At 46.1% G+C, this 24,144-nt stretch overlaps 1 protein-coding gene across 1 annotated transcript in view; it reads right to left on the reverse strand.

Moving 5' to 3' along the window:
• Positions 1-1,885: 1,885 nt before the first annotated feature.
• Positions 1,886-24,144, reverse strand: part of NFAM1 (NFAT activating protein with ITAM motif 1) — a 29,302-nt gene continuing 7,043 nt past the window's right edge. The window contains exons 2-7 of the mRNA XM_029581267.1: positions 22,414-22,752; positions 18,250-18,374; positions 12,950-13,063; positions 7,638-7,724; positions 6,602-6,706; positions 1,886-6,136 (exon numbers count right to left, since the gene is read on the reverse strand). Of these exons, the coding sequence (XP_029437127.1) occupies positions 6,077-6,136; positions 6,602-6,706; positions 7,638-7,724; positions 12,950-13,063; positions 18,250-18,374; positions 22,414-22,752 (830 nt within the window). The 3' untranslated portion in view covers positions 1,886-6,076. The remainder of the gene's footprint in view (positions 6,137-6,601; positions 6,707-7,637; positions 7,725-12,949; positions 13,064-18,249; positions 18,375-22,413; positions 22,753-24,144) is intronic.

Here is a 24,144-nt window from a genome sequence, read left to right on the forward strand (position 1 = left end):
ATGTTACTATTCAAATTCATTCATTTAAGTAACACAGATATGATCGGTGTGACATTACAGCCATACACTCCTCAGTGAACACTAAGGGGAAGATTTTAAAAACTTGCACGTCCGCGTCCATGTGCGCGCGCTACCCGGCATGCACACGCCGGTGCGCGCATGTTATAAAAACAGGGGTCGGCACGCGCAAGGGGGTGCACATTTGTGCAACCTGCACACACTGACGCCCGCGGCCTTCCGCAATTCGCTCCCAGTTCACTCCAATTTGGGAGTGGCCTGGGAGGGAACTTCTCTACCCCCTATACTAACCTTCCTACCCCTTCCCGCCCTCTAGCCCTATCTTAAACCCCCCCAATAGTTTTAACCTACCTTTTGTGCTCATCGGCACCCTGTTGGCACGCGATCCCCCGGCACAGCAGCAAATAGCCACTGTGCCGGGCACCTCTAGTCCTGCTCCGGACTGCCCCTTTCAGCAACCCCGGGACTTACACGCGTCCCGGGCGTTTATGCGTGTGGCCGGGCCTTTGAAAGTATACATATATACTCATTATATATAATTTTTGTTGCCCTGCTTTGCACCTTTCTATTCTGCTAGGTCTTTTATAAGATGTGGTGACTAGAACTGCACACAGTTCTCAAGATGTGATTGCATCATGGACTGATACAGAGCAATATGATACTTTCTGTTTCAGTCTCCGTTCCTTTTTAGATCATTCCTAATATTCTGACACACACCGAGCCGAGGACTCCAGTGTGTTGCCCACAAGGATTCCAGTTCATTTTCCTGAGTGGTGACTCCCAATAGAGAACCCAGAATTGTGCAACCTTAGTTGGGATTATTTTTCCCTTTGTGCATCACTTAGCAGTTTTCCACATTAAATATCATCTGCTATTCAGATGCCAAGTCTCCTGATCTTGCAAGGTCCTTCTACAGTTCCTCATAATCTGCAGCTGTTTTAATAATTTTGAATAATTTTGTTTCATTTGCAAATTTTATCACCTCACTTTTCCAGATTATTTATGACTATGTTAAACAGTACAGGTCCCAGTACAGATCCATGTGGTAATCCACTAATTACCTTTCTCCATATGTAAAACTGATCATGACTGTCTCATGACTTTTTAATTTCCTGAGGAGTCTCTCATAGGGGATATAACCCTTTGGAGACATGAAAAATATTTACTTTACCTGAATGTAACTTGCTTTGAGCTATCAAGGAAACGAGTGATCTAAATAGACAATAAATAGTCAAATGCTTTCTGAAAATCCAAATACACTGTATCTCCTGGATCACTTTATCTGTATGTTTATTTATACTTTCAAAAAAATCTAATAGATTTGTAAGGCAATATGTCCCTTTGCTACAACCATAATTACTCTTCCCCATTAAGCTATATATATATATATATATATATGGCCACTAATTTTGTCTTTGAGTATATATCTCTTTACTGTTTTGCCTAGAACTGACAGTCTCACTGATTTAATTTACCAGATCACTCCTTGTAGAAAATTTATTTAAGGAGTTGTTTAGTTAATGTGAAGAACACTGAAATGCAATAGAAATTAGTGGAACAAAGATAATCACTAATATTGTTGCTAGTATAATGGCTTAACATAAAGCCTATAAGTTCTGAGAATACATATGCCATTTTTCTTAGCTTGCTTCTAACAAGAAACAAATCATGAGATCAGATATATTAATGAGCAGTTACTCATGAGGCTAACTGCAGATAGGGAAAATAAAACATCAGTAACCTGACCATACCTACTGTTGCTGTTGTGCTCAGCACAGATAGTGGGGCCTCAATAAATGACAAGAACATGTTGAAGTAGCCCAGAGAAAAAACTGGGACATAAGTCAGAAGAATTAACATAGAAAGACCAACTTCAGACAGACTTTATTTACAGGAAACAGTATTATGAATAAACAATCAAAATGTTTGCAACCTTTTACATATTGCATACAAAGCAGATAATATTCTTCACAACATAGAGAATGATGGTTGTTAAACCTTTTCTTTTATCTCTTTTCCCTTTCTAAGATGACTATCGCCTATCTGGTACCAGAGTTTACTATATGAGAGCTCTCATCAGAAATGTATAGATATCTGCATATATCTTTTAGTCAAATGTATCGCCACTGGCATGATGTGTGTGAAAAATAGGTGTTGGTTGATAAACAAAATATGATTCTTTCCCGATGTCTCTTGTCACAGGTTTTCCAGCCAATCTCCTTGTAGTATTTGGATAGTAAGTATGTTCTGTATAAATTGTGCTTTCTCTAGTGGATCAAGGTACTTTAACATTGTTACTCTGCACTCTCACTTTACGTTACCTTCTGTTGTGTGTGTAGGGGTCTACCAGCGGCGGATTCCCGATGAAGACCGTCCCGGGGATTGGCCGGCCCAGGAGATACCACGTGGTCTGCTGAGCATGGCTCTGTCACGGCCGCGCTCAGTAGACCACGTGACTAGCGCGAACGGCCCACCGGGGGATGCCCGATCCCCCGATAGGCCAATCCATCCCTGGTGTCTACTTCCTTTAATCTCTTATGATAGACAATAGGTGTTTGGGTTGCTGTGTACACTTAGCTGGGCCCTAGAAGTTCCAGTGCTATCTCTCCATTTCAGACTACAAAACCCCGGTGAAATCTTTTCTGGCTCTGTATTTATCCTCTCTCCGTCGACTGAAGGTCATTTGAAGCCTATCTATCTGTACATAACATAAAACTTATGTACCCTACCTGCACTATCACATTCCCATCTTCCGATGATGTATTAAATATGTTGTTATGTGTGGTGTGTCTCTGCCGTTTAATTGTACTAGGGCTGGATTGGTAAGGGAATAAAAAAAAAAAATAAGCAATCCACCCTATTCTAACTCAGAGAGAGAATAAATGTTATCTGTTCTCATTCTGAAGATTCTCATTCCCACACTCAAAATATTCTCTCCTCCTATCACACTTGGTCACTATCTGGTCCCTGAACTTTCACACTGACACTCTCCTTGGGCTTGCACTTGCATTATTTTGACTCTGTGTTGATTCAGGGTTTTACCTTCTAAGATGATCATGATCCTGATGAGCTCTAAGATGCTAGTAATAGGATTTTCTGCAGGATAAATGTTCCTTAAGTCACTTTCACAGACTTCTATATGTAATACACTGCCTTTCTATTCAAATGGTGCATCACAATTTATGCAGCTTTTAGAGGAATTATGTAGGCAGTCTCCCCTGTCACTGGTCCCTTTGTACAGACTTATTTTAATTTAAATAGAGACTCCTTAGTCTCCCAGATAAAATAAATAATGATATCAGTAAACTGCTCAAACTCTCTTCTCTCTCTCACTCTTTTGGTGAATTATCTATCTCCCTTCAATATTCACTGCAGGAGCACAGAGCATTTATATGCACTATCCCATAAAGAGTGCCAAATCATTACAAAGTATGATTTTTACATATTGTTCCTACATTCAACAACTCCTTTCAACAATTCTGACTCGATTAGCCAAGAAAATCCTGTGATTTGGCCGAATTTAACTGAATCTATCAATTTTATTCTAAGAAAGGACTAGAATTAAAACAATTTAAATCTTTCACTGACACACGTCACACATCCATCCTCATTCAAGTGTGTTTAGATGAATTCCCTCTGTGTACATTGCTGTTGGACACAAAAAAACAGGCCCTGTGAACAGAGCTCTGTGAAAACAGATCTGCTTTCTTCTGTGTCCAACGTCTCTCTGCACATGCTGAGCTCTCCCAAAATGGTGGAGCCTGCAAATTTGCAAAACAATTTAGCATGGAATCCTCCTAGCAGCAGCAGTATTAATAGGGCTGCCATTGCAAAATGAAAGTAAAAATCTGCAACCCTGCTCCTCTCTTCTCACAGCTCACTTTCTTCAGCCCTTCCCCCCCTACTTAGCTGCACAGGGAAAAAACTGATTATGTCTCCTGGAATTTTGTTTCTTTTCCTGCCAGCACTGATAACATGATGCTGTTTTTTTTTGTCAATACCTACACTTAAAGCTTCAGGGTCCCCTCCAATATGGGTCACAACAGCCACATTTCTTCCCCCCCCCCCCCCTGCAATGTAGCAACATAGTCAGTGAGAGAAAGGGAAAGCATGCCACATTCCAGCAATGCTTTCTTACAGCCCCAGGATTCAGATGAGTAAAAAAAAATTCTTTATCTCCTTATTTTTATATTTTAACCCCTGGTTACAAGTAGAAGAAACACATCTCACTTGCACTTAATAAAACAACCGACTCATCTTAAGGCCTGCACTGTCTGTAAGTAATGGCTCTGGGTGTCCCGATGAATCTTCCTCCATGGTGCTGGCTGTCTGCTGTTTCCCCTGCTGCCTCATTTATTTTACCTGGCTGCCAGCCACACCCTGCTCGAGCTATTCCCTACTGTTCCTCCCAGAAAGTGGAGGCACCTGGAAATTGTAGTCCCAAGGTAGCCATATTGGCTTAATCTCCCTCTTTTCCAGAACTAAAAGAACCCTGACCAGGAAACTATAATCCTGTACTTTTCTTTCTGCACATGGACTAAGCAAATACCTAATAACTATCACAGTGTCACAATGCCCTATTAGTTATCCTTCCGCAATATCTCTAAGATGCCTATAATGCCATACATTTCTAACTCTCCCATTAGACTTCTGGCATTTACGGAGAGTAAGACTGTTTCCCGGCCAGTGACAGGTGTGCATGAGGAGAGCCTGATAAGAAACGTTGAGGCCCTTGCAGCCTTCATTTTCTCTTTCCTTCCTGGCCTGCAGGAAGTCCTCCCACTAGCAGGGGGATGTCAGACAGCAGAAGTCTGCAATTTGCGCTTACTTGGTGCTTCTTCTTCCTCCTCTGCCAGCTTTTCTCTGCAGTTAAAACTGCCCGGGCTCTGTAGTCTCAAGGCCTGCTGGCCCGCCCATATTCAAATAAGATTATAGGCTCCTCTGAGGGCCAGTTTGAGAAAATCTGTGCTCCCTGCAAATGGTTGAATAGTTCCGTGATGAGGGGTAATGGACACCTGTTCTTCTGGGTTATGGCACTGAGGCTTCTGTCTATGCACAGCTGAAAAGAACCATCTTTCTTGCACCCAAAGAAGAATCTGGTCCCTGCAGTAGATGAGGAAGGGTGGATGAATCCTCTCTCCAGGTTTTCTTGAATGTAGGAGAACATGGCCTCAGTTTCAGGGCCTGAGAGCAGATAGACCTTGCCCCTAGGGGGCATTTTTCCCAGGAGCAGGTCAATTGGACAGTCGTAAGACCTTTGAGGTGGCAGGGTCTCTGCTTGCTGCTTACTGAAAACATCCGCAAACTCCGCGTATGGAGCAGGAAGGCCCGGGAGGTCTGGGATCTGTGTCTGAGCTAGAGTGACCATTGGGAGGATGCGGGAGAGACAACGTTCTTGGCAGAAAGGTCCCCAGCAGGAAATCTGTAGAGCCCCCAAATCTACGCAGGGACTGTGAAGCATGAACCAGGGCAATCCAAAAATAATGGGATTGATGACCTTCAGTAGAATGTAGAAGGAGATACTCTCCCAGCGCAGAAGTCCCATCTGGAGCATAATAGGACTAGAGCCACCGATAGGTGACCCAGAAAGAGGTTCATCATATACCAAAGAAATGGTCACTGCTTTGTCCAAAGACACCATCGAAAGATTGCATTGGCAGACCAAATCTGCATATATAAAAGTTGCCACCAGCTCCGGAAACCAAAACGGCCTCAATTTGCCACCTTGGTATCTTGGAAGGAAAAGTGAACTGGCACCCCTAGCTGTGGAGAGGACAAACGCTGGCCTAGGGTTGCCTCTCCGACCAACCCTAGGCTCTAAAGTTTCCCACCTTTTCTGGGCAATGGCTAACAAAGTTCCCCTGGGCTGCACAATAAAGGCAGATGTTGAGTCGCCTACGCCTCTGTTTCTCTTCTTCGCCCAGCTCCTGATGAGGTGGAAAGCCCTCTGCCGAGATCAGTGGGGGAATGGGTGCTGTGTGGTGATAAGGAGGGTGATAGGTACACACACTGACTCCTGCAGATGTGCCCACTCAGAAGGGAGGGTCAGTGTCCATTCTCATAAGTTTTCATACACACCTTCAAAGTTTGATCCTGAATAAGATTCTGGTTTTGGCATCTAAAAAAAGAAATATATACTGTACAGAATCTATAATCGTTACTTTTCTGCTGACAGCACAGTAAACACTCCTCCACCATACCCTGCAACCTACACTCCACAGTCAGCACTCTTCCACCACTCCCTAGAGCCGCCCCCCCCTCAAACAGACCACTCCCTACTGTCCCTCTCTCCCTGCCATTCTCTACAGCTCCACCACACTCAGACCCTCCCCCAACAGCTCAAGCTAATCCACCATTCCCTACAGCAACCCCCTCACCCCACAAATACAGGTCACACACAAAGCCAGCACTTCCACAGCACCCCCCCCAAGCCGAATTCACGCGAGCCTCATGTATAACTCCGATCAGAATGGAGGGCTGTGGGGGATGCAGGACAGAGACACTGCAGGCTACTAATTTTCCCTCTATGTAGGTTAAGTACGGATCTAGTCATGCCCTGGCGGCCCTTGCACATGACACTTACCACATCGACCACTTGCTTGTTTTTCTTCCTCCTTTTCTTCTTTCCTGACTGTCCGTTAACTGCTCTGCTCCTTCTGCTGTTTTGTACCTCTAGATTACGCCGATTCTGTGGTTAGAAGGATAAACGGTCGTGCCCTGTAATAATCAGTGCCCAAGCTACTCTTCCAAACTGCGCTCATTAACAGCTCCGTGCACCAGCAGTAATTGCCTGTGCACTGGAACCCCTCCTAAACTGCACAGTAACACCCCCTGTGCAGCCACCCACTTCCTAAAGTGTACCCTGCCCCAGGACCCCTCCTGAACTGGGCTCATTAAAAACCTATGTACCAGCACACCACCCAAACAGGGCGATGCAATATCTGCGCCCACTTTCCCAATGCGCCCCATCCACCTCTCCCGGAAGCGCGATGCAGTAGGCAAATGAGCTGCTGCCTTAAAAAGGAGGTGCTCGGGGAAATTTTGCATCCCTAGTGCCTCCTCGGCATCGGGCACCCAGCAGAAGTGGCTGTGCGCCGGTTAGGAAAACAGACGCTCAATTTTACGGCCGTCCGTTTTCCTAACCTGACCGTCAGCAAGACATCTTTTTTTTTTTCACTTTGCTGCTTTCTGCGTTTCCTCCAACTTAATATCGCCACAATATTTTCTACTTTTTAGTTCAACTTTTGAGGCTCCTCAAAACTTAACACCAGCTGTGGGGCTGGCGTTAACCTTTGAGGGTTAAAATGTGCGCATCAGGCGCACGGTTATTTTTTAACATCGGGGGGGTACTGCCTAATAGCCTCATCAACATGGCGTTTATGGTAACAAATTGTAGTCTACCATTGTTGCCAAACTGCGCTCACTAACAGTCTGTGCGTCCACTGCTTTAAAGCTATATTCAGTAGCAGCCTTGGGGTCATTAGATATGTGCTGCTCGTAATCATGCCAGGAGCTCCTGCTTCCAGTCCCCTTTGAGCCCAAGATGTTCTAAGCCCAGTGTTGCGTTTGTCGAGGATATCTGAGGACGAGATTCCCCCCCCCCGCCTCCTGGCTCTTACTGGTCCTGGTGGATCCTTCTCCTTTCTTTGGCCATTGGATCCGTCTTCAATGACGTCGTAAAGCTCAGGTTGACAAGGCTGGAGAGACTGGGAGAAACAATCAATGCACACCTCTGAGTTAGTATTGGTCTTACAGCAGGGGCTGTTTAACTCCGCTCATAAGAATTACAAGGACAGGTGGACGCGTGATGGGATGTTTGTACCTCACACCGGAGCACATCTGCCAGAAGGGAGACAGGCAGGGGCAACAGGAAAGACCAAGATGCGGTTTGTTTATGCACTTATTTATGTTGCTGCACGAAATGTCGCTGAACAAAATGGGTTTGCAAAATAGAAAATGTTTTAAATAAGTAAATAAATATTTATGTTCCGCATTTCCTTGTTCATCATGGCGGATTACATGGTACATACATACTAATACAATCGCCATACACTATTTCACAATACAACTGTACATAAAAAAAAAAAAAGTTAATTTAAAGTTTCTAAAAATTTACACAGCCTTCACTTTCTTCCTAAATCTTAGGTAATCTGTTTCGCTTCGTTATCTCCCACGGTAAGGAATTCCAAAGATTGGGCCTAAAATAGAAAAGGCTTTGGTTCTGGTTGTAGTCCTGCGTTTCCAGGGTAATCATAAACTTCCTTCATGCAAATCATGTGTCCATCATTGTTGAATAAAAGACATTTTTTTGGGGGGGGTGATATAATGAAGATCTTGGTTCAGGCCTTTGGTTCACTCAGCTTGTCCCAGAAGCCTTTGCTTGTCTGATCTAACTGAAACTGCTGGGATACAGTGAACCTTTAACTGACCTCAGACTCAAGAATTTGGAAGATATCTGGAAGACCTGTAGGCTCTGCAAAGCCTATAATTAAAGGCCATGAGGTTATCGATGGCAGATGGCTGAGCCACATTTCAAGCTGATCAAATGGCTGTTCCATCTGCCTAAACCAGTCTTCCTGCATTGCTTGTACATGCAGTCTGATATCAGTTGTCCCATCCCATACACGTGACATAAGGGTTAATAAATCTCTTTGTGTAGGGAAGTGGGCGGTTTAAGAGGTAGGTGAACTTCTGATTGTTCTGGGATGGCTTTATGGGGATGTAATAGCAATCACCTGTATAATTTTGCTAGTATGATTTGCCATGACTCTGTGAGAGTAGGGAGTGAGGCCCAGTTGTGTGATAGGACATTGGTTATTATTATTATTGTTGTTGTTTATATTGAATGTTACTTGTATTTATAGAATGTTGAATTATTTTTGTCTTGCAATTGATGAAATGTATTTTATGAGGTAAGCTGCTTAGGATGACCCTTAGGGAGGGGTATACATGTAAGAATAGAATATAACTAGCTTAGTTACCCGACATTTGCTCAGGATATCCAATAACTAATTGTTAACATTTTGACTGCTCAGGAAGCTGCTTTCTTTTAACACTCGGTATCTTTCTGCCCATCAGGGTTTTTCATTTCGGTGGTAATTTAAGTGTAAGGGTCTCAGTTTGAAGCCTCTAGCTCGGAGGAGGCTGGACGTTTTGGGTTGAAAAGTAATCCGTCACCTTTTTCTGTACCAGAAGGTAATCCCCTGCCAAGTTTGCTTGCATTTTTTTCAAACAGTGCTGCAGATGCACAAGTCGCCTCTCTTCTAGCGTAGTCCTGAGAAGTGCAGGGGTCGCGCTCGGTCCTGAAGCCAAGTCCTTGTACAGTCCAACAGCCCAGAATGTCGATTCTCCATATGGGGGGGGGGGGGGGGGGGGGAGGAAGGATATCCAGGGCCCAAGGTGTAGGCAGTAACTCTTGCCACGAGTGCTGTCTCACTTGGTGTAGGCTGCGGAGGGATGTAGGTGCCAAACGGACAGGAAACTTTGGACGGGGGTTCCAAGATGAAACTTTACCGCATAACTGCCAAGGTAATGAATCGGTGCCATCCATACTTGATTCTGGTTACATCCATGTTCCAAACCTGTTCCTTGTGGATATGTCCCTTGGGACTGGGGTCCTGAAACGGCCTCGCTCTCCAGGGCAGGGAACGTCGAGCATCCCAGGTGGACGAAGGGTCTCCTGGATGAAGCGGAGTTCCCTTCCCAGGCGAGACCTGAGGTCTGGATGTCGTTTGTTCTTCTCGTTCCCAAATCTCTTCTCATTTCCTGGGTCACGGACCCCAGCGGGGGTCTCCAGATGAATAAAAACTTCTTAGGGCTCACCTCGGCACAGGCTGACGTGGGATGTCTTCAGAACGAAAGGACCGGGCAGAAGGGTAGAAAGAACTCTTCTCTTTTCTCCGCTCCAGAGCAAGAAGGCTGACCCGAGTTTCTTCCTTGGGGCCTGAGGCACCCGTGGGGGCGGCTCCTTGTTATATTTTATTTCACATTTTGGAGAACCTTTTGCAGCAAACCGAAAATATCCCCAAATCTATGGGTAAACCTAATTTCAGTTCCTTCCATTCAGGCTGAACTGAAAATAAACTGTTTCATTAAAAAAAAAATGCATTTGTTTGAAAGAAATGCACATCCCCACCTGCTAAGTTTGGTTGAATTTACCTGAGTGACGTCCAAATGCATAAAGAATAAATGAACCTTCCCTCTGGAAGGAAAGATATCCCAAGGTCTCAGTTTGAAGCCTTTAGCTCAGAGCAGACCGACATTTTGCATCGAGAACTAGTGCCCGACCTTCTTGTGGGGGAAAAGGTGTCGCCTGTCAAGCTTGGTTGCATTTACTCCAATGGTGTCCAAATGTCTAAAGAGCAAACGGACTTTCAAAAATATACAGGAGATAGGACAATAAATTCCATCTGAGAAACTCTCCGAACACACGACGATTTATGTTCTCGGCTGATTGGGATTATTATTTTTTTTTTCTCATTTCCACTTTTTATTGCCGTCCATCCCCCGAAACCCCCACAAGCCCGGGCGGCTGCAGGAATCCTCGCCGGTCCCAGGCCTGGAAGGGGGCCTCGAGCTGCTCTCAGCACTGCCTTATTTGTCTGCCCGGGGCGGCCAGACACGGTGGCAGTCGTTTTTTTCCATTTCTCCCCGAGCCTGAAACCACCGGCAAACCCTGTGGCGTGCTCAGGTCCCTGACTGGCCTCGGATGGACAGTGGTGGGGGGGGGGGGGGAGAGGATACCCACTGGCATCCCCGTCACTGCGATGCACAGCACTGCGGCCTGAGCCACAGGGGGGGGGGGAACGGCCCAGCCACACTAATGTTCGACACGACAGAGCGAGAAAAAAATAAACACCCTCCACGTCATTCGCGGCAGTTTGCATGACGGAATCGATTATGAAAAAAACCAAAACAAAACATGCAGCTCCACACGGAAGTAAAGGAGCCTACTTTCCGCGAGATCCACGCCTGCGTGGATCTGAAAGCACGCGGCCACCTCATAAAATCTTCTCTTCCTCCGGATAGTGGCCTAAACAAGACCTTCCGCTTCAACCGTCTTGCAGATTGGTGCAGAGTCAGGGCAGCTGACGGGTGCCCTGGGACGAATGCAGGGTTATGTGCTTTTAGTTTCTGCTTCGTTTCTCAGGGGAATTTGCGGCTCCGAATTAAACGATGGTGGTCACAGGATTTGCACAATAGGAGCGATGGTGAAATACTTGAAAAACCCTGGGAAAAAGCAGAAATGAAATATGCGTAAGGGGAGCCTTGACTTATCTTTATATCTCTGTAGGTATGAATCAGCAGGAACTTGTACAGCCTTTATTTTCCTGTTTAAACACAATCCCTCTCTTTTTATTTATTTATTTTTTTTTCCACCTGGCAGTTTCTTCCAGCTCGGTTGGAACCTGTGCCGCGATCTGGCACCACGCGTCTTTAGTCGCGAGTACACTGGAGGATTTCCCATCCCAGATCCCTATAAGTGGATTTGCAGCCGTCTGAAGGTGCCCACATACTTTCATAACATTTTACCTAGGAAAAAAAGGTGCTTGGTGGAGAAGGCAGTTGGAGGGGGGGGGGGGGGGGTGTTCCACAGTAACAGCAAATGGCGGTCCAACCACTTTGCCCCAGTTAACACAGGTTGCCCCCTTCTCATCAGTTCTGCCCCTTAGCTGGTAGGGAATCCTCTGTGTTCCTCCCCTGCCCCTTGGAATTCCATCATCACCGCCTCCAGGAGGGCGTTCCGTCCTTCCGTCCTTCCGTCCTTCCGTCCACCGCCCTCTGCACGAAGAAGCATTTCCGGACTCGCTTTCTGAGCCCGCCCTCTTGGGGGTTTCCTTTCACGACCTCTGCAGCTTCCGCTCCATCGGGAAAGCTTTGTTTCTTCTGCCTCGTTAATGCCTTCCCAGTTCCAAGGCCTGTGTCGTATCTCCCCTGTCTCTCCTCTCCTCGGGGATGTGCCTGGATATTATGCGAGCATGCTGAGTTTCCAATAAAAAAAATACCCGCTCGGCAGGCATGCTGTTAACGTGGTGAACACACGCCATCATTTGGTATCGTGTGAAGCCGTGGGCCCACTTGTAGTTGCACAACGAGCTGCAGTTCAAACACAATGTACAGAGGTACCTTCCGGCATTTCTGGGCACCACCCAGCGCCCGATTTTTGGCCAACTTCCTATCAAGGGGCTCTCGCCAGTTCCGCTTCAGTTGCCAAATCACACTTCGTTGTCGTTAAATATTTTAACAAAAGGGCCCCTAGCAGCTGCCCCCTCAGTCCCCTGCTCTCCAAAATACCCTTACCAGCTGTCTCAGAAGAGGGGAGGACCTGAGCTGTGCATCAGATTCCAGGCAGAGAATTACACAAAGGGGGCAGCGAAGCAGGAAGGGAGAGATGGATGGGGCTAGGTCTCTTCTATCCCGGTGACATTGCTAGCGTCACCAGGAAGCGGAAAGCAGTCCTAAGAGAGACCTCCAAGCCTTACAGAAGCATCTCAGATCTTTGGTGAGGTCCTCCACAGTACCTGCCACGTCATTTTATTTATTTATTTATTTAGTGCTTTCTTTTTTTTTTTATACCGACATTCATGATACAGATCGTATCATATCGGTTTACAAGGAACAAAGGGTAATAACGTTAACCAAAACACAGAGGAAGGCAAAAGTTACAATAAAACAGGGGTACTGGAACTGGGGGGAAGAGGAGCCAATAGCAGAAGATAACTCGATAATTATAGCAATAACAAATCGTTTACAATATCTGTGAAGGAGAGCATTGGATAAAGGGCATTGGTATATGATTATAATTGAGATGGGCCTGAATTAAGGGAAGGCTTGTTGAAACAGCCAAGTCTTGAGTTTTTTTCTGAACGTCAATAGACAGGGTTCTTGTCTTAGATCAGGGGGCAGAGCATTCCAGTCACGTGTGACTCACCGTATAGAGGGAGCTGTCCTTGCACGCTTCTGGTACACTGGAAGCGCACGGGGCTGCCTCTGGCTGACAGGTGCGCTTCTGGTGAGAATTCCTCTGTGACCGTAGAGGGTAGCCCTGCATAAACATGAAGGAACAGAGATTAAACCTGGAGATAATACCCTTATTCAATATACATACAAACAGTTAATGCGACTCCAACATTGCTCTAAACCTCAACGGTAAGAGGAAATGTGGAAAAGAAAAAGAAGGATTTGCATTCACAAAAAAGCGGGGTGTAGCTTGCTTGTTACGGCGGTTACTACCCCCAAACCAAATAAGCCTGATACTTTACTTTCAATGCATATCTAGCATAGCTCTCTGCTTCAACGGCAGGGGAGAAAGTCTGATACTTCACTTCAACGCATATCCAGCATAGCTCTCTGCTTCAACGGCAGGGGAGAAAGTCTGATACTTCACTTTCAACGCATATCCAGCACAGCTCTCTGCTTCAACAGCAGGGGAGAAAGTCTGATACTGATACTTCACTTTCAATGCATATCCAGCATAGCTCTCTGCTTCAACAGCAGGGGAGAAAGTCTGATACTTCACTTTCAATGCATAGCTCTCTGCTTCAATGGCAGGGGAGAAAGTCTGTTACTTCACTTTCAACACATAGCCAGCACAGCTCTCTGCTTCAACGGCAGGGGAGAAAGTCTGTTACTTCACTTTCAAAGCATAGCCAGCATAGCTCTCTGCTTCAACAGCAGGGGAGAAAGTCTGTTACTTCACTTTCAACGCATATCCAGCATAGCTCTCTGCTTCAACAGCAGGGGAGAAAGTCTGATACTTCACTTTCAACGCATAGCTCTCTGCTTCAATGGCAGGGAGAAAGTCTGTTACTTCACTTTCAACGCATAGCCAGCATAGCTCTCTGCTTCAACGGCAGGGGAGAAAGTCTGTTACTTCACTTTCAAAGCATAGCCAGCATAGCTCTCTGCTTCAACAGCAGGGGAGAAAGTCTGATACTTCACTTTCAACGCATAGCTCTCTGCTTCAATGGCAGGGAGAAAGTCTGTTACTTCACCTTCAACACATAGCCAGCATAGCTCTCTGCTTCAACGGCAGGGGCAATGTAGAAAAGAGTATCTATATATATATATATAGACAACAATCAACAAGGACTAAATTACATAGTTGAGTAAACAAAAGCATGGGTGTAGCTTGCTTATTGAGGCGGTTACTACCCCTAACTAAGCTACATATTCAATTAGATGCAGTTCCAACACTGCTCTCTACATTAATGGTGGGGTGGAAGGGAAATAAAACTAAAAGGTACTAAGAGCCAAGCGTAACAAGTAAGAGGGAAAAAAAAAGTGCATGGCTTGCTGGGCAGACTGGATGGGCCGTTTGGTCTTCTTCTGCCGTCATTTCTATGTTTCTATGTTTCTATAAACCGCATGCTGTGCTTCTAGTCCCTGTGTAGTAGGGCTATAGTAGTGGGTTCTATTGGTTTATATCTGCTCCCTGTGTGACACTCAGCCTGCCTTGGTTAACGAGGACCTTCTGCTTTAGTTGGACAGAACTCAAGGCACCAATTCAGAGCCACAGCCAGCTATGGCCAACATGGCCCCAGTTATAGGCAGCACTGCCCGAAGGATGCCGCCAGAGCTGGCTTATAAGTGCTATGCCTTTTTAGGCGGTAGCATTTTTTTTTCCTGATTGAGCAATCCGTGACTTCCTTAAAATAATTAAAAAAAAAAAATTAATTAAAAAAAACCTCCCTCAGCAGTGTTGACCCCTCGTTGGCTCCCTTTCAACTTTCTGGCTGCAAATGGACTGAGTATTACCAACTAATTGTTATGTTTTGTTTTTATAATTGTTTTCCTTTGTTATACTTTGTGTTAACAAATACTTGGTATTTCGGAATTTGTAAACTCCCCCCCCTGTGATCGTTTGTCAGAACGATGGTATGGAACCAAAATAAATCAATAAGTACATTCTTCCATGAGCCGGGAGCTAGACGTGCAGGGGCCTTTCAGAGCGCCAGTGAGATTGCCCTCCCCCGCTTCACCTTGCCGCCGCAGGTACCAGAACAGAGCAGGGTTCTTTTCCTCTGCCAGCACCGCCCAGCTTCCACAGAACGTGGCACTCGAAAGGCTTGTGCTCCTTGCGAGACTTTGAGAGCAGCGCAAAATGTCGGGTCCCATGGACTCGCGCGCTCTTAGGCTGTCGTGTGCAAAACACGGGCGCTCACGTTGACCGCCCGTTTTCCTAACGCGCGCGCATCCACGTCCCCCGTGCGCCTGGTGGGATATTTAAATGAGGAAGAAAGTGAAGCGGCATACAAAAAGGGCGCGCTAGGGAGAACTGTGAGTTTCTGGCGCTCAAAGATTTATTTGTACTGGGCGCACGGACGTCTAAATTGTGCGTTCCTAACAAAAGTGCACTGTTTACAAGAAGTTGTGGAAATCTGCAAGGCCTGTTGATTACCAAAAGGAAAGCAATCCCTCACAATTTTTTAAGGTGTCATTTAGCTAATCAGCATGCTCTGCTCCACTAAGCCCTATATACATTTTTTTTATGTTTTGTTTTAACCCCAAATAACTAATTCTTATACTATACATGAGTACACATTCACGGAGACCACAGGTCAGGAGTTTTAAGTGAACACCGTCGTGGGGTGGATGCAGTTGCAGCCATAGTGAAAGGGGAAGCACAAACCCCTGCTTCAGACTACGGTGGGAGGTGGCCGTAGGGTCCCTAACAGCCGGGCCCATAGAGCGAGGCCAAGCTTAGGATGTGCAGGAAGCAACTGCGAGCAGTGTGCAGGGAGGATTAAGGCGAGAGCTGCTTTCTTATCCTATGAGTTTAAGAAAATAAAGCTATAGAGACTTTAAACTACTGGGAGAACCAGGGACTGTGTGTGTGCTTAAACCCAGCTCACCCACTGGGGAGAGAGGATTTGTACCCGTAGATGCGACATCCTGGAAGCTAGAGAGACTTTAAACAACCAGATAACTGGGACTATGTGTGCCTAAACCCAGCTCACCCACTGAGTTGAGAGGCTTTGAACCTGCAGCTGTGTCACCCTGGAAGGAACGGGGTAAAGTGTAGACAACAGAGACTGGAGTACCTGGCCTGGGGAGCCTCCGAGGGTGGAACCGGGGAAGCTGCAAGGAAGAGCTGTGGGAACGCACCCCCCCAGGGGTTTAACCAGTGGATCCGTTTTTTTTTACGTAACCAGGGAATTCCGGATGGATTGGACCTGGGAGAGTGGCCGGCGGTACAAACCCGCAACACTAGATAACTGTTCCCTAATGAGCAGGTTATGGATATTGTTTCTCCACCGCAGATATGCTGGGGCTTTGCTTGGCAGAACCTAGTTAGTTTATTATAATAAAAAAAATCACACACTTCTTCTTGAAACCCTTACAAGGCAGAGATTACTAATCAGTTGGGTAGAGGTTAAGGATCACATCCGTACAGACCTAAGGCTCACACTTTTGGGATCAGGTTCAAGCTTGTGTGTATTTATAGATTACAAATAATAATAGCATTATGTTTTAAATAATTAAAAAAAACAAAAAAAAACATTTAACAGTCTCTCAGCTCTCGCCATCATGTGATGTGTACAGGATGAAAATGTACTGTTTCACTTGGCCATAGGCTCACTCTAAACATGCCTTGTCATCAAATTTTTATCCAAACATTGTATATAGAACCCAATATATATAAACTTATATCAACAGTTTTGTTCACTCTGCATATAAAGTTATTCACCTTTTTCTGTTTGCCATGTAACCAAATTGTTCAGTTTATTTTCTCTATCATTATTATACGTTCTATGTAAACCGATACGATGTGAATACGGTTATCAGTATATAAAACCACTTAAATAAATAAATAAATAAATTCCCTGGCTGTGACTCTGCACAGATTTCCTTTTTTTTTGCGCTCAGTGAGTCCTCCTTCCTCTTCCAGCTCAGTCGGAACCACTGCTGGGATCCTGGTGCCAGAAGGATTAATTCAGCCAGCCTATTTCACTAGGAACCGTTCCACCGTTCCTGGTCTGTTTATTGCAGTAACGGTCCTGAAGCTGGGAGCCACTTCCCGGGGGCCTCCTTCTGCAACGCTGTATCATGGACTCTAAATCTGGGCCAGCAGGTGTCGCTCCCAATGATGACCGTGACTCCCTCCCCTCCGGGGACGGCGAACAGTGCCTCTGCGGCAGCCTGAGCCCGGTGGGGGGGAGGTTCAGAAGACCTGATGTAGGGCTTCGGCCAGAGACCCTCTCCACTGCAGTGCACAGCACTTGCTACAGGGCTGAAGATACTGATTTATCCATGTGCCAGGGCTGCAGTATTGAGTTACAAACCCTTCCAGTGGGCTGCAGTGTTGAATGAGAGACGAGTAACGGATCCTTCCCATGGGTTGCAGAGTTGAGTGGGAAACCATGCCTATGGGCTTCATTGCTGGGCAGGAAAACCTTCTTCTGGGCTTCAGTTTTGGGTGGAAAACCCTTTCTGGGGGCTGCAGTGTTAGGTGATAAACATCCTGTCTCATGATGTGCAGTGTTGGGCAGGAGACTCTTCTCGTGGCCTGGCCCTACAGTCCCATGGAAATTGCTGAAAAAAAGTTTAGGCCTTTTACACGAAAGGATGTCTATGATTTTAGTCATCTAACTTATCTAAGAGGACCAGGCACTAGAGGGCTGAAGGAAGCACTGCAAACATTTAAAAGGAACTGTTGGTGTTACTGAATCTGAGAGCAATTTCAGAGCTGACCCGTTTAATAGGGCAGCTCTTTGCTTCTCTCAGCCCCTGATGTGGTGGTCTTGAGTTCGAAGAAACAGGACATCCCGTCCCACTGTGATGGTGGCCATCAACATTTCCATGTCATCTGGACAGATGGACTAAATCTTGGTTTTACCTCTTGCATTTCTGGACTTGTAGTTCCTGCCTGCATTCATAGGAAAACTGAAATAACAAGTCCAGGCACACAGCAGGAGTCGCACCAGGATGGGATCAGGCAGCCAGTTGGTCACTCCTGCTTAGGCAGACCTTAAGCACCACAGAACTTCAACAGGTCACAAATAACTGTGTGCTGTTCCAGCACTGTCCAACCCCTCACCCTGCCTGCCCTCTCAATCACCCCAAAGAAAGACTCTGAAGGCACTTAGGGTGATCTTTTAGGTTTGATTAGGCAGGGTACAAATAAAATAGAACATAGAACAAATCAGCCTCTGACATCATAACACACACACACACTCTCTCTCACACACACACGCGCGCACACACACATATCCATTCTCTTTGGCTTACCTTCCTCTTCCACAGCAGTAGTACCACTGTCTCTGCACAGCCCAGGACTGCCAGGATGCTGGAGATGGCAATAAGGCAGTAACGGAGGGACTGATAATCCTTTCGGGGTGGCTTATACCCTTTGTCTGAGGAGAAGAGAAAGAAAGAAATCAGAAGACATGAACAAGCACCATGATAAGCCTAATGTTGATTATTTATAAACATTATAAGCCGTGCTGAATCTACCGTGGGATTTTACTCCGGATTTAGCGCAGGTTTTTCAGTGCTAACCTTACTCGAGCATCTAATATGGGTTTGAAAGCTGAAAAAATTCACAGTACACTCTGTACGGGTGCATGCAAATCGCATGTAAAAGAGGGTATTTGCTATTACAGGGCAATATAATGTGCCGTGTTAGTGGGGAGATATCTCAGCACTTGTTTTTTAGTGTGAAAGCACATTTATCTGGTTTCCACTCTAGACCAGTGGTTCCCAATCTGTGGTCTGGGGACCCATAGGGGGTCCACCAGTCCATAACAGGGAAGCTGTGAACTGTAGGCGGAGACAGGAAAACTCACGCTAAGAAGAATGATGATGGAATAGTTTTTCCATCTGGGAAAGTGGGTGATTAGGCATGAGTTCCAGATGAGGAGGTTTTGGAGGAAAGAGTATCAGCCCGTTGATCCTTTTCTGCAGGAGGGAAACCTTTGAAAAAGGAAAGCATGGCTCATGGGTGGGTCCCTGAGTCATCATGTTGAGAGAGAACAGCCCCTGCTTCCATGGCAGTGGCTTCTACCTCCAGGACGAAGGGCTTCGAGGAATCTGGTGGTTGGCAGAGCTGTGAGGCGACAGGGTCCTAGGCTGTGGCTAATTGTACACATCGATGTGTAGTATACTGAAGTGGCCAACCTAGCAGTTCAGGCAAGATGGTCCAAGCCAGCAGAACTACGCTCCTGGCAAGAGAGTCTCCAGTGGGTAATTTATATTGTTGATAGATCCAGAACCAAGGTAACCTGAGAATGACAAGATTGACCACTTTGGGAAGAAGGTAAACCTCAATATTTTCCTGATGAAGACCAGTCTGCATGGTGATGACCAAGTTGACTTTAGTCAAGCAACCAGGCAGAGACTTGCCATACACTGAAGAGATGGTGTGGACTGTGGTCAACATGGTGGTGGAGGGCCAGCCATACTGGTGCAGCAATCACTCCCGGTTAAAACTGCCCCCCGCTCCAGAATCTAGTAAAGCCTCAGTTTGAACAGTGGTCTCCCCAAAGGAAAGGCACACAGGCACTACCGGCTGCAGTGAGAGGACTGGGTGTCTCAGGACTGTCTTCCCAAATAAGCCCCCGTTCAGATGTTTTCATGACTTCTCGGGACAGTGGCTAATAAAATGCCCCTGTGCGGCACAATAGAGACAGAGTTTATGCTGTCTTTGCCCTCGTTTCTCTTCCTCTGAGAGCCAAGGGTTCTTCGGAGGTGATAACCATCATCGGATCCGAGGCAGACTTTAGGGGGTGCTGGAAATCAGTAGCCAAATGGATAGGTCAGTGGGAAGTCTTCTTTTCCTGGGCTTGTTCCTGGAACTTTAAATTCATGTGGATAGTCAGGTCAATAGGTGCTTCCAGAGAGGCTGGAAAGTCTTAGCCTCAATACTCCAGCCTAGCCGGTGGTTCCTCTCAGGATCTCCTCTTGGGGGCGCTGTCATCTGCCATCGGCCCAGGGATTCACCATTTCTACTAAGTGTCCATTCCTTACACTAATAGAGCGGTATTATATCATCTACCACTCTGTGGGAGCCAACCCACATTAGATCACTAATTCTGCCTAGGGAGTATCTTCACTGTTACTCCTTCTTCAAGGGAACAGATCCATAACAGATTGCTACTTCAGTATAGAGATTATATTAAGTGCTAACTCCCTAGCGGATCTGTGTCGATTGCTAAACTCCAAAGCAGAATTATAGCAGAGTGCTACTCTTTCATTCTACAGGAACCAGCGCATACCAGGTTGCCAACTCTGCCCTTCTGGCGGGGTTAGCCATATCAGACTGCCAACTCCTCCCCTCGAAGGAGCAGGTCGATAACAGATTGCTAACTCTGCCCTCCTGGTGGGGTGAGCAATAACAGATTTCTATGCGACATCAAAACGTAATGTCTTACTGCCCTCCCAGCGAGGCCACGTTTCAGACAGAACCCTTCGTCAGGGGAAATATCTTCTTTTTTTCAGCTATGCCGCTTTTAAAATTGTGTCCTTCACGTTGAAACGATACTTGCATAGCTGAAATCAGATGTACTCTATAATGATTCACTCAAGAACACAGACAAAAGAATGAGAAACAGCAAGGGAAAAACAAGCAGCACAAAAAGACACCACTCAACAATCACAATGCTCCAAGAACAACCTCCAACGCCTGGGTCGAGAGCTCCCCTAACACCAATCAGCACTGACAAACTGGGCCTGGAAGAGGCTGCCTTTTATATCCATGCTAGGAGGCGTGTCCAAGAAAATTGATGGACATGTGTGTGCCACCAATCACAGCACAGGCCACCACTTGTACCAGCCAATAGGGAACACTGCAGCCTTTTTCTAACTAGTGCTGTTTTTACTGCAGGGTTTTCCAGATTAGTTTTAACACCGATTTTTGCATGTTTTTCGGGAATACCACAAATTTTTAGCACCTGTTTAATTTGCATGAGATTTTAACATGCACATCATTAAAAAATTGGCAATAAATTTGGAGCGGGTTTTATTAACATCGGCCCCAGAGTGCCCTCTGACAGTGGCACAGTACAAGAACTTTGTAAGGAGCTGCAAAGTCCTGATCCTGAAGTTACTGTAGGTCTCACAGTGTGCTGGTGGCAGAGGTGTAATCAGAACCTGAGTCTGGAAGCATCATAGCTCTGTGCCCTCTGCATTAGGTCACGCGCAATGAGACTGTTGGCAAAGTTAGGGCTGGAACCTGGGTTCGCAGGTGTTTCGGTTCTGTGCTCTCAGTATTGAGTCACACAGTGACGGGCCAATACAGTCGGAGCGCACTGTTAACCCACCATTGGACGCGCATTTTTGACGCGCTAGCGTTACCCCTTATTCAGTAAGGGGCCGAAAACGCGCGTCCAATCCCCCTGAACCTAATAGCGCCTGCAACATACAAATGCATGTTGATGGCCCTATTAGGTATTCCCGCGCGATTCAGAAAACAAAATATGCAGCCAAGCCGCACATTTTGCTTTCAGAAATTAGCGCCTACTCAAAGGTAGGCGCTAATTTCTTTGGGCACCGGGAAAGTCATGGCGATATTAAGTCGGAGGTCCCGAAAGTTTCCAAAAGTAAAAAAAAAATTTGAAATCGGCCCACGGCTGTCGGGTCGAAAACCAGATGCTCAATTTAGCCGGCGTCTGGTTTCCGAGCCCGTGGCTGTCAGCGGGCTCGAGAACCGACGCCGGCAAAATTGAACGTTTGCTGTCAAACCCGCTGACAGCCGCCGCTCTGGTCCAAAAGGAAGTGCTAGGGACATGCTAGTGTCCCTAGCGCCTCCTTTTGCACAGGCGCACAGGAGAGTGGCCTGTGCGTGCGCTGGGAGAGCAGGCGTTCGTCCGCTCTTCCGCGGACTTTACTGTATCGGCCCGTGAGATAGGTAGCAGAGGTGGGATGAGAACGAGTGTAAGAAAATATAAGGAGGATTGCTGGGATTAATTCCTTGGCTGCGGGGCAGTGGTGTTCAAACTGAGAATATGCACTGCAGCCAGAAAAATAACAAGGGTTACTGATCGTGAGCCGTCCACAAGGCTTGTATGTCTATACTGATTTGTTATATGTGGGCAGCCTATCAGAGTGCCGCTGTAATCTGATAATCCACTTCTAATTTGCCTAAGAATCTATGAGCAGAGTGGAATAAAGGAAGCGGCACAGTGACTACGAGCCGAGGTGTGTCTGTGCTGTATCTATATAAGCAGAGTTGTACATGGACTCCCTGAGACCCTCACTAATAAAGGTTGCGTCCTCTTTCCAAGACTATCAGGTGATTGGTGTCTATTTCTACAAGGGGGAAAGGCTATACCTCAACAACGACCTATGGATGACGGGGAGAAATCATTGATACTCTTCCTCGTTAAGGATGAGGTGGAATGAGGGAACTCCCCCAGTTGAACCCCAGGGGGCTTCATAGTGTACCACACACTTTACCTATTACATGGATAAAGATCCCACCACCTATTTTCGTCTCACTCTGCCATGTGGCATTGCAGTAGTAGGTGTCTTTGATGGCGACGTCCCTCGTGGGATTCACAGAACAGCTATAGTTGAACTCCACTGTTGTGTTTATGGCAGGAGGGTTAGTTATATGTTTGACACCCTCATCCAGGGTGACTGACTTCCCTTCTGAGTCCAGTTTGTAGAAGCGGAGGGTAAAGCTGGCATATTCTGGCGAGTACACACAGGCGACCGTGCAATGTATATTGACAGACCTCTTGGCAAGAGTGACCTGGAACGGTGGCCACTGTTTTACGGATGTCCTCTCAGCTCCTGCAGAAACAAAGCAGAAAATATTATCATGCAGCGGTGGAGCTGGAAGCAACCTTGAGAGGTCACAAAGACTCATGCAAAAATAAAAACAGAAGGGACTTCGAGAGATCATCCAGAATTCTAGAAAATTAAGGCTGGGAGAGACCTCAAGAAGTCATCTAGAATGAAAGATCAGATTAGAAGTGATCTCAGGAGGCCATCTAGAATCAAAGCAACTCAGGGCTGGAAGAGACCATAGGAGATATTCTAGAATCATGGAAATAGTCCAAGCTGAGGACAGTTTTCTTTAATCACTAGGTAGCTCATGGTTAATAATTAAAATGATACTCTAGCGCCCCTTGTGGGGTTGTTATTTTGTTATTTTATCGGAGCATGCTGCAGTTTTCATAAAGTCACTCTTTGGAGAGCTCGGAAACAGGCAAGATGTTTCGCTCCAGCACGCAGCCTTAGAGGATTCCCAGCTCCCCGTAGAGCATTGACGAGCTCCAGGAAGGACCTTGCCAACTACTCTTGCTGAGGCATGGCGCAAACCATCTTTCTGTGAGTACCATGTGGTTGCATTAGTCCATGGCTTAGAGAGACCTAAGATTAAGTGAGCACTGTGCCTGCAGAGACGCTGCTTCCATTAGGCGAACTAGGCGGTCGCCCAGAGCACCAAACGTTTGGGGGTGGCAAACTCCTGCCAGCACAAGGCCAAGAGGGGTGTTGTGCCAATGTCAAAGAAGGGAGCACCTGTGTTGGAGCCTCTGCTGCCACTAGGTAAGTTAGGGAGGGGATGCATGAGGAAGCGTTTACCTAGGGTGCCAAATACTCTTGCACTGGCCCAGTATGCCTGACATTGGATGCTAAAATTGCAACAGACAGAAGTAACATTTTTTTGATGCACCAGCAACATGGGATTTAATTGAATTGTGAACAACTATCTCCTATCTGGAATTTCTGTGAGTCATGTTAAATGTATTCAAGAAAGTGAATTTATTTATTTAAAACACTTATAGGCGACTGTATCCTATGATCTAGGTAATAAACAAGACGGTTAGAATCAATTTGAGGGATCCCGTGTTTTATTTTGGAGTCATATGAGAATATGGTTTGCAGTGGGACCAGTGAGGAAAGTCCACCCAAGGCCTACCTCTACCAGTTCTATGAGAGAGATAAGTGTGCTGCAGATTACAGCTACACGCACTGATTCTAGACCGAAAAGTGTTTGAAACAATAGCTTCCTAGAGACAGAGATCATCCTGGGATTGTTAGCTCTACTTCCACACAGTAACAAGAAGGATCCTCCCATGTTCCTGGAGCTAGGGATGTTCCAATTTCTTGAAATATTTTAACAAACCTGGGAACATTTGAAAGGCTTGATGAAGTATTTGGCAAAATAAAACCCACAGA

This window comes from Rhinatrema bivittatum, chromosome 16 (assembly GCF_901001135.1).
Source record: "Rhinatrema bivittatum chromosome 16, aRhiBiv1.1, whole genome shotgun sequence".
Lineage (NCBI taxonomy): Eukaryota > Metazoa > Chordata > Amphibia > Gymnophiona > Rhinatrematidae > Rhinatrema > Rhinatrema bivittatum.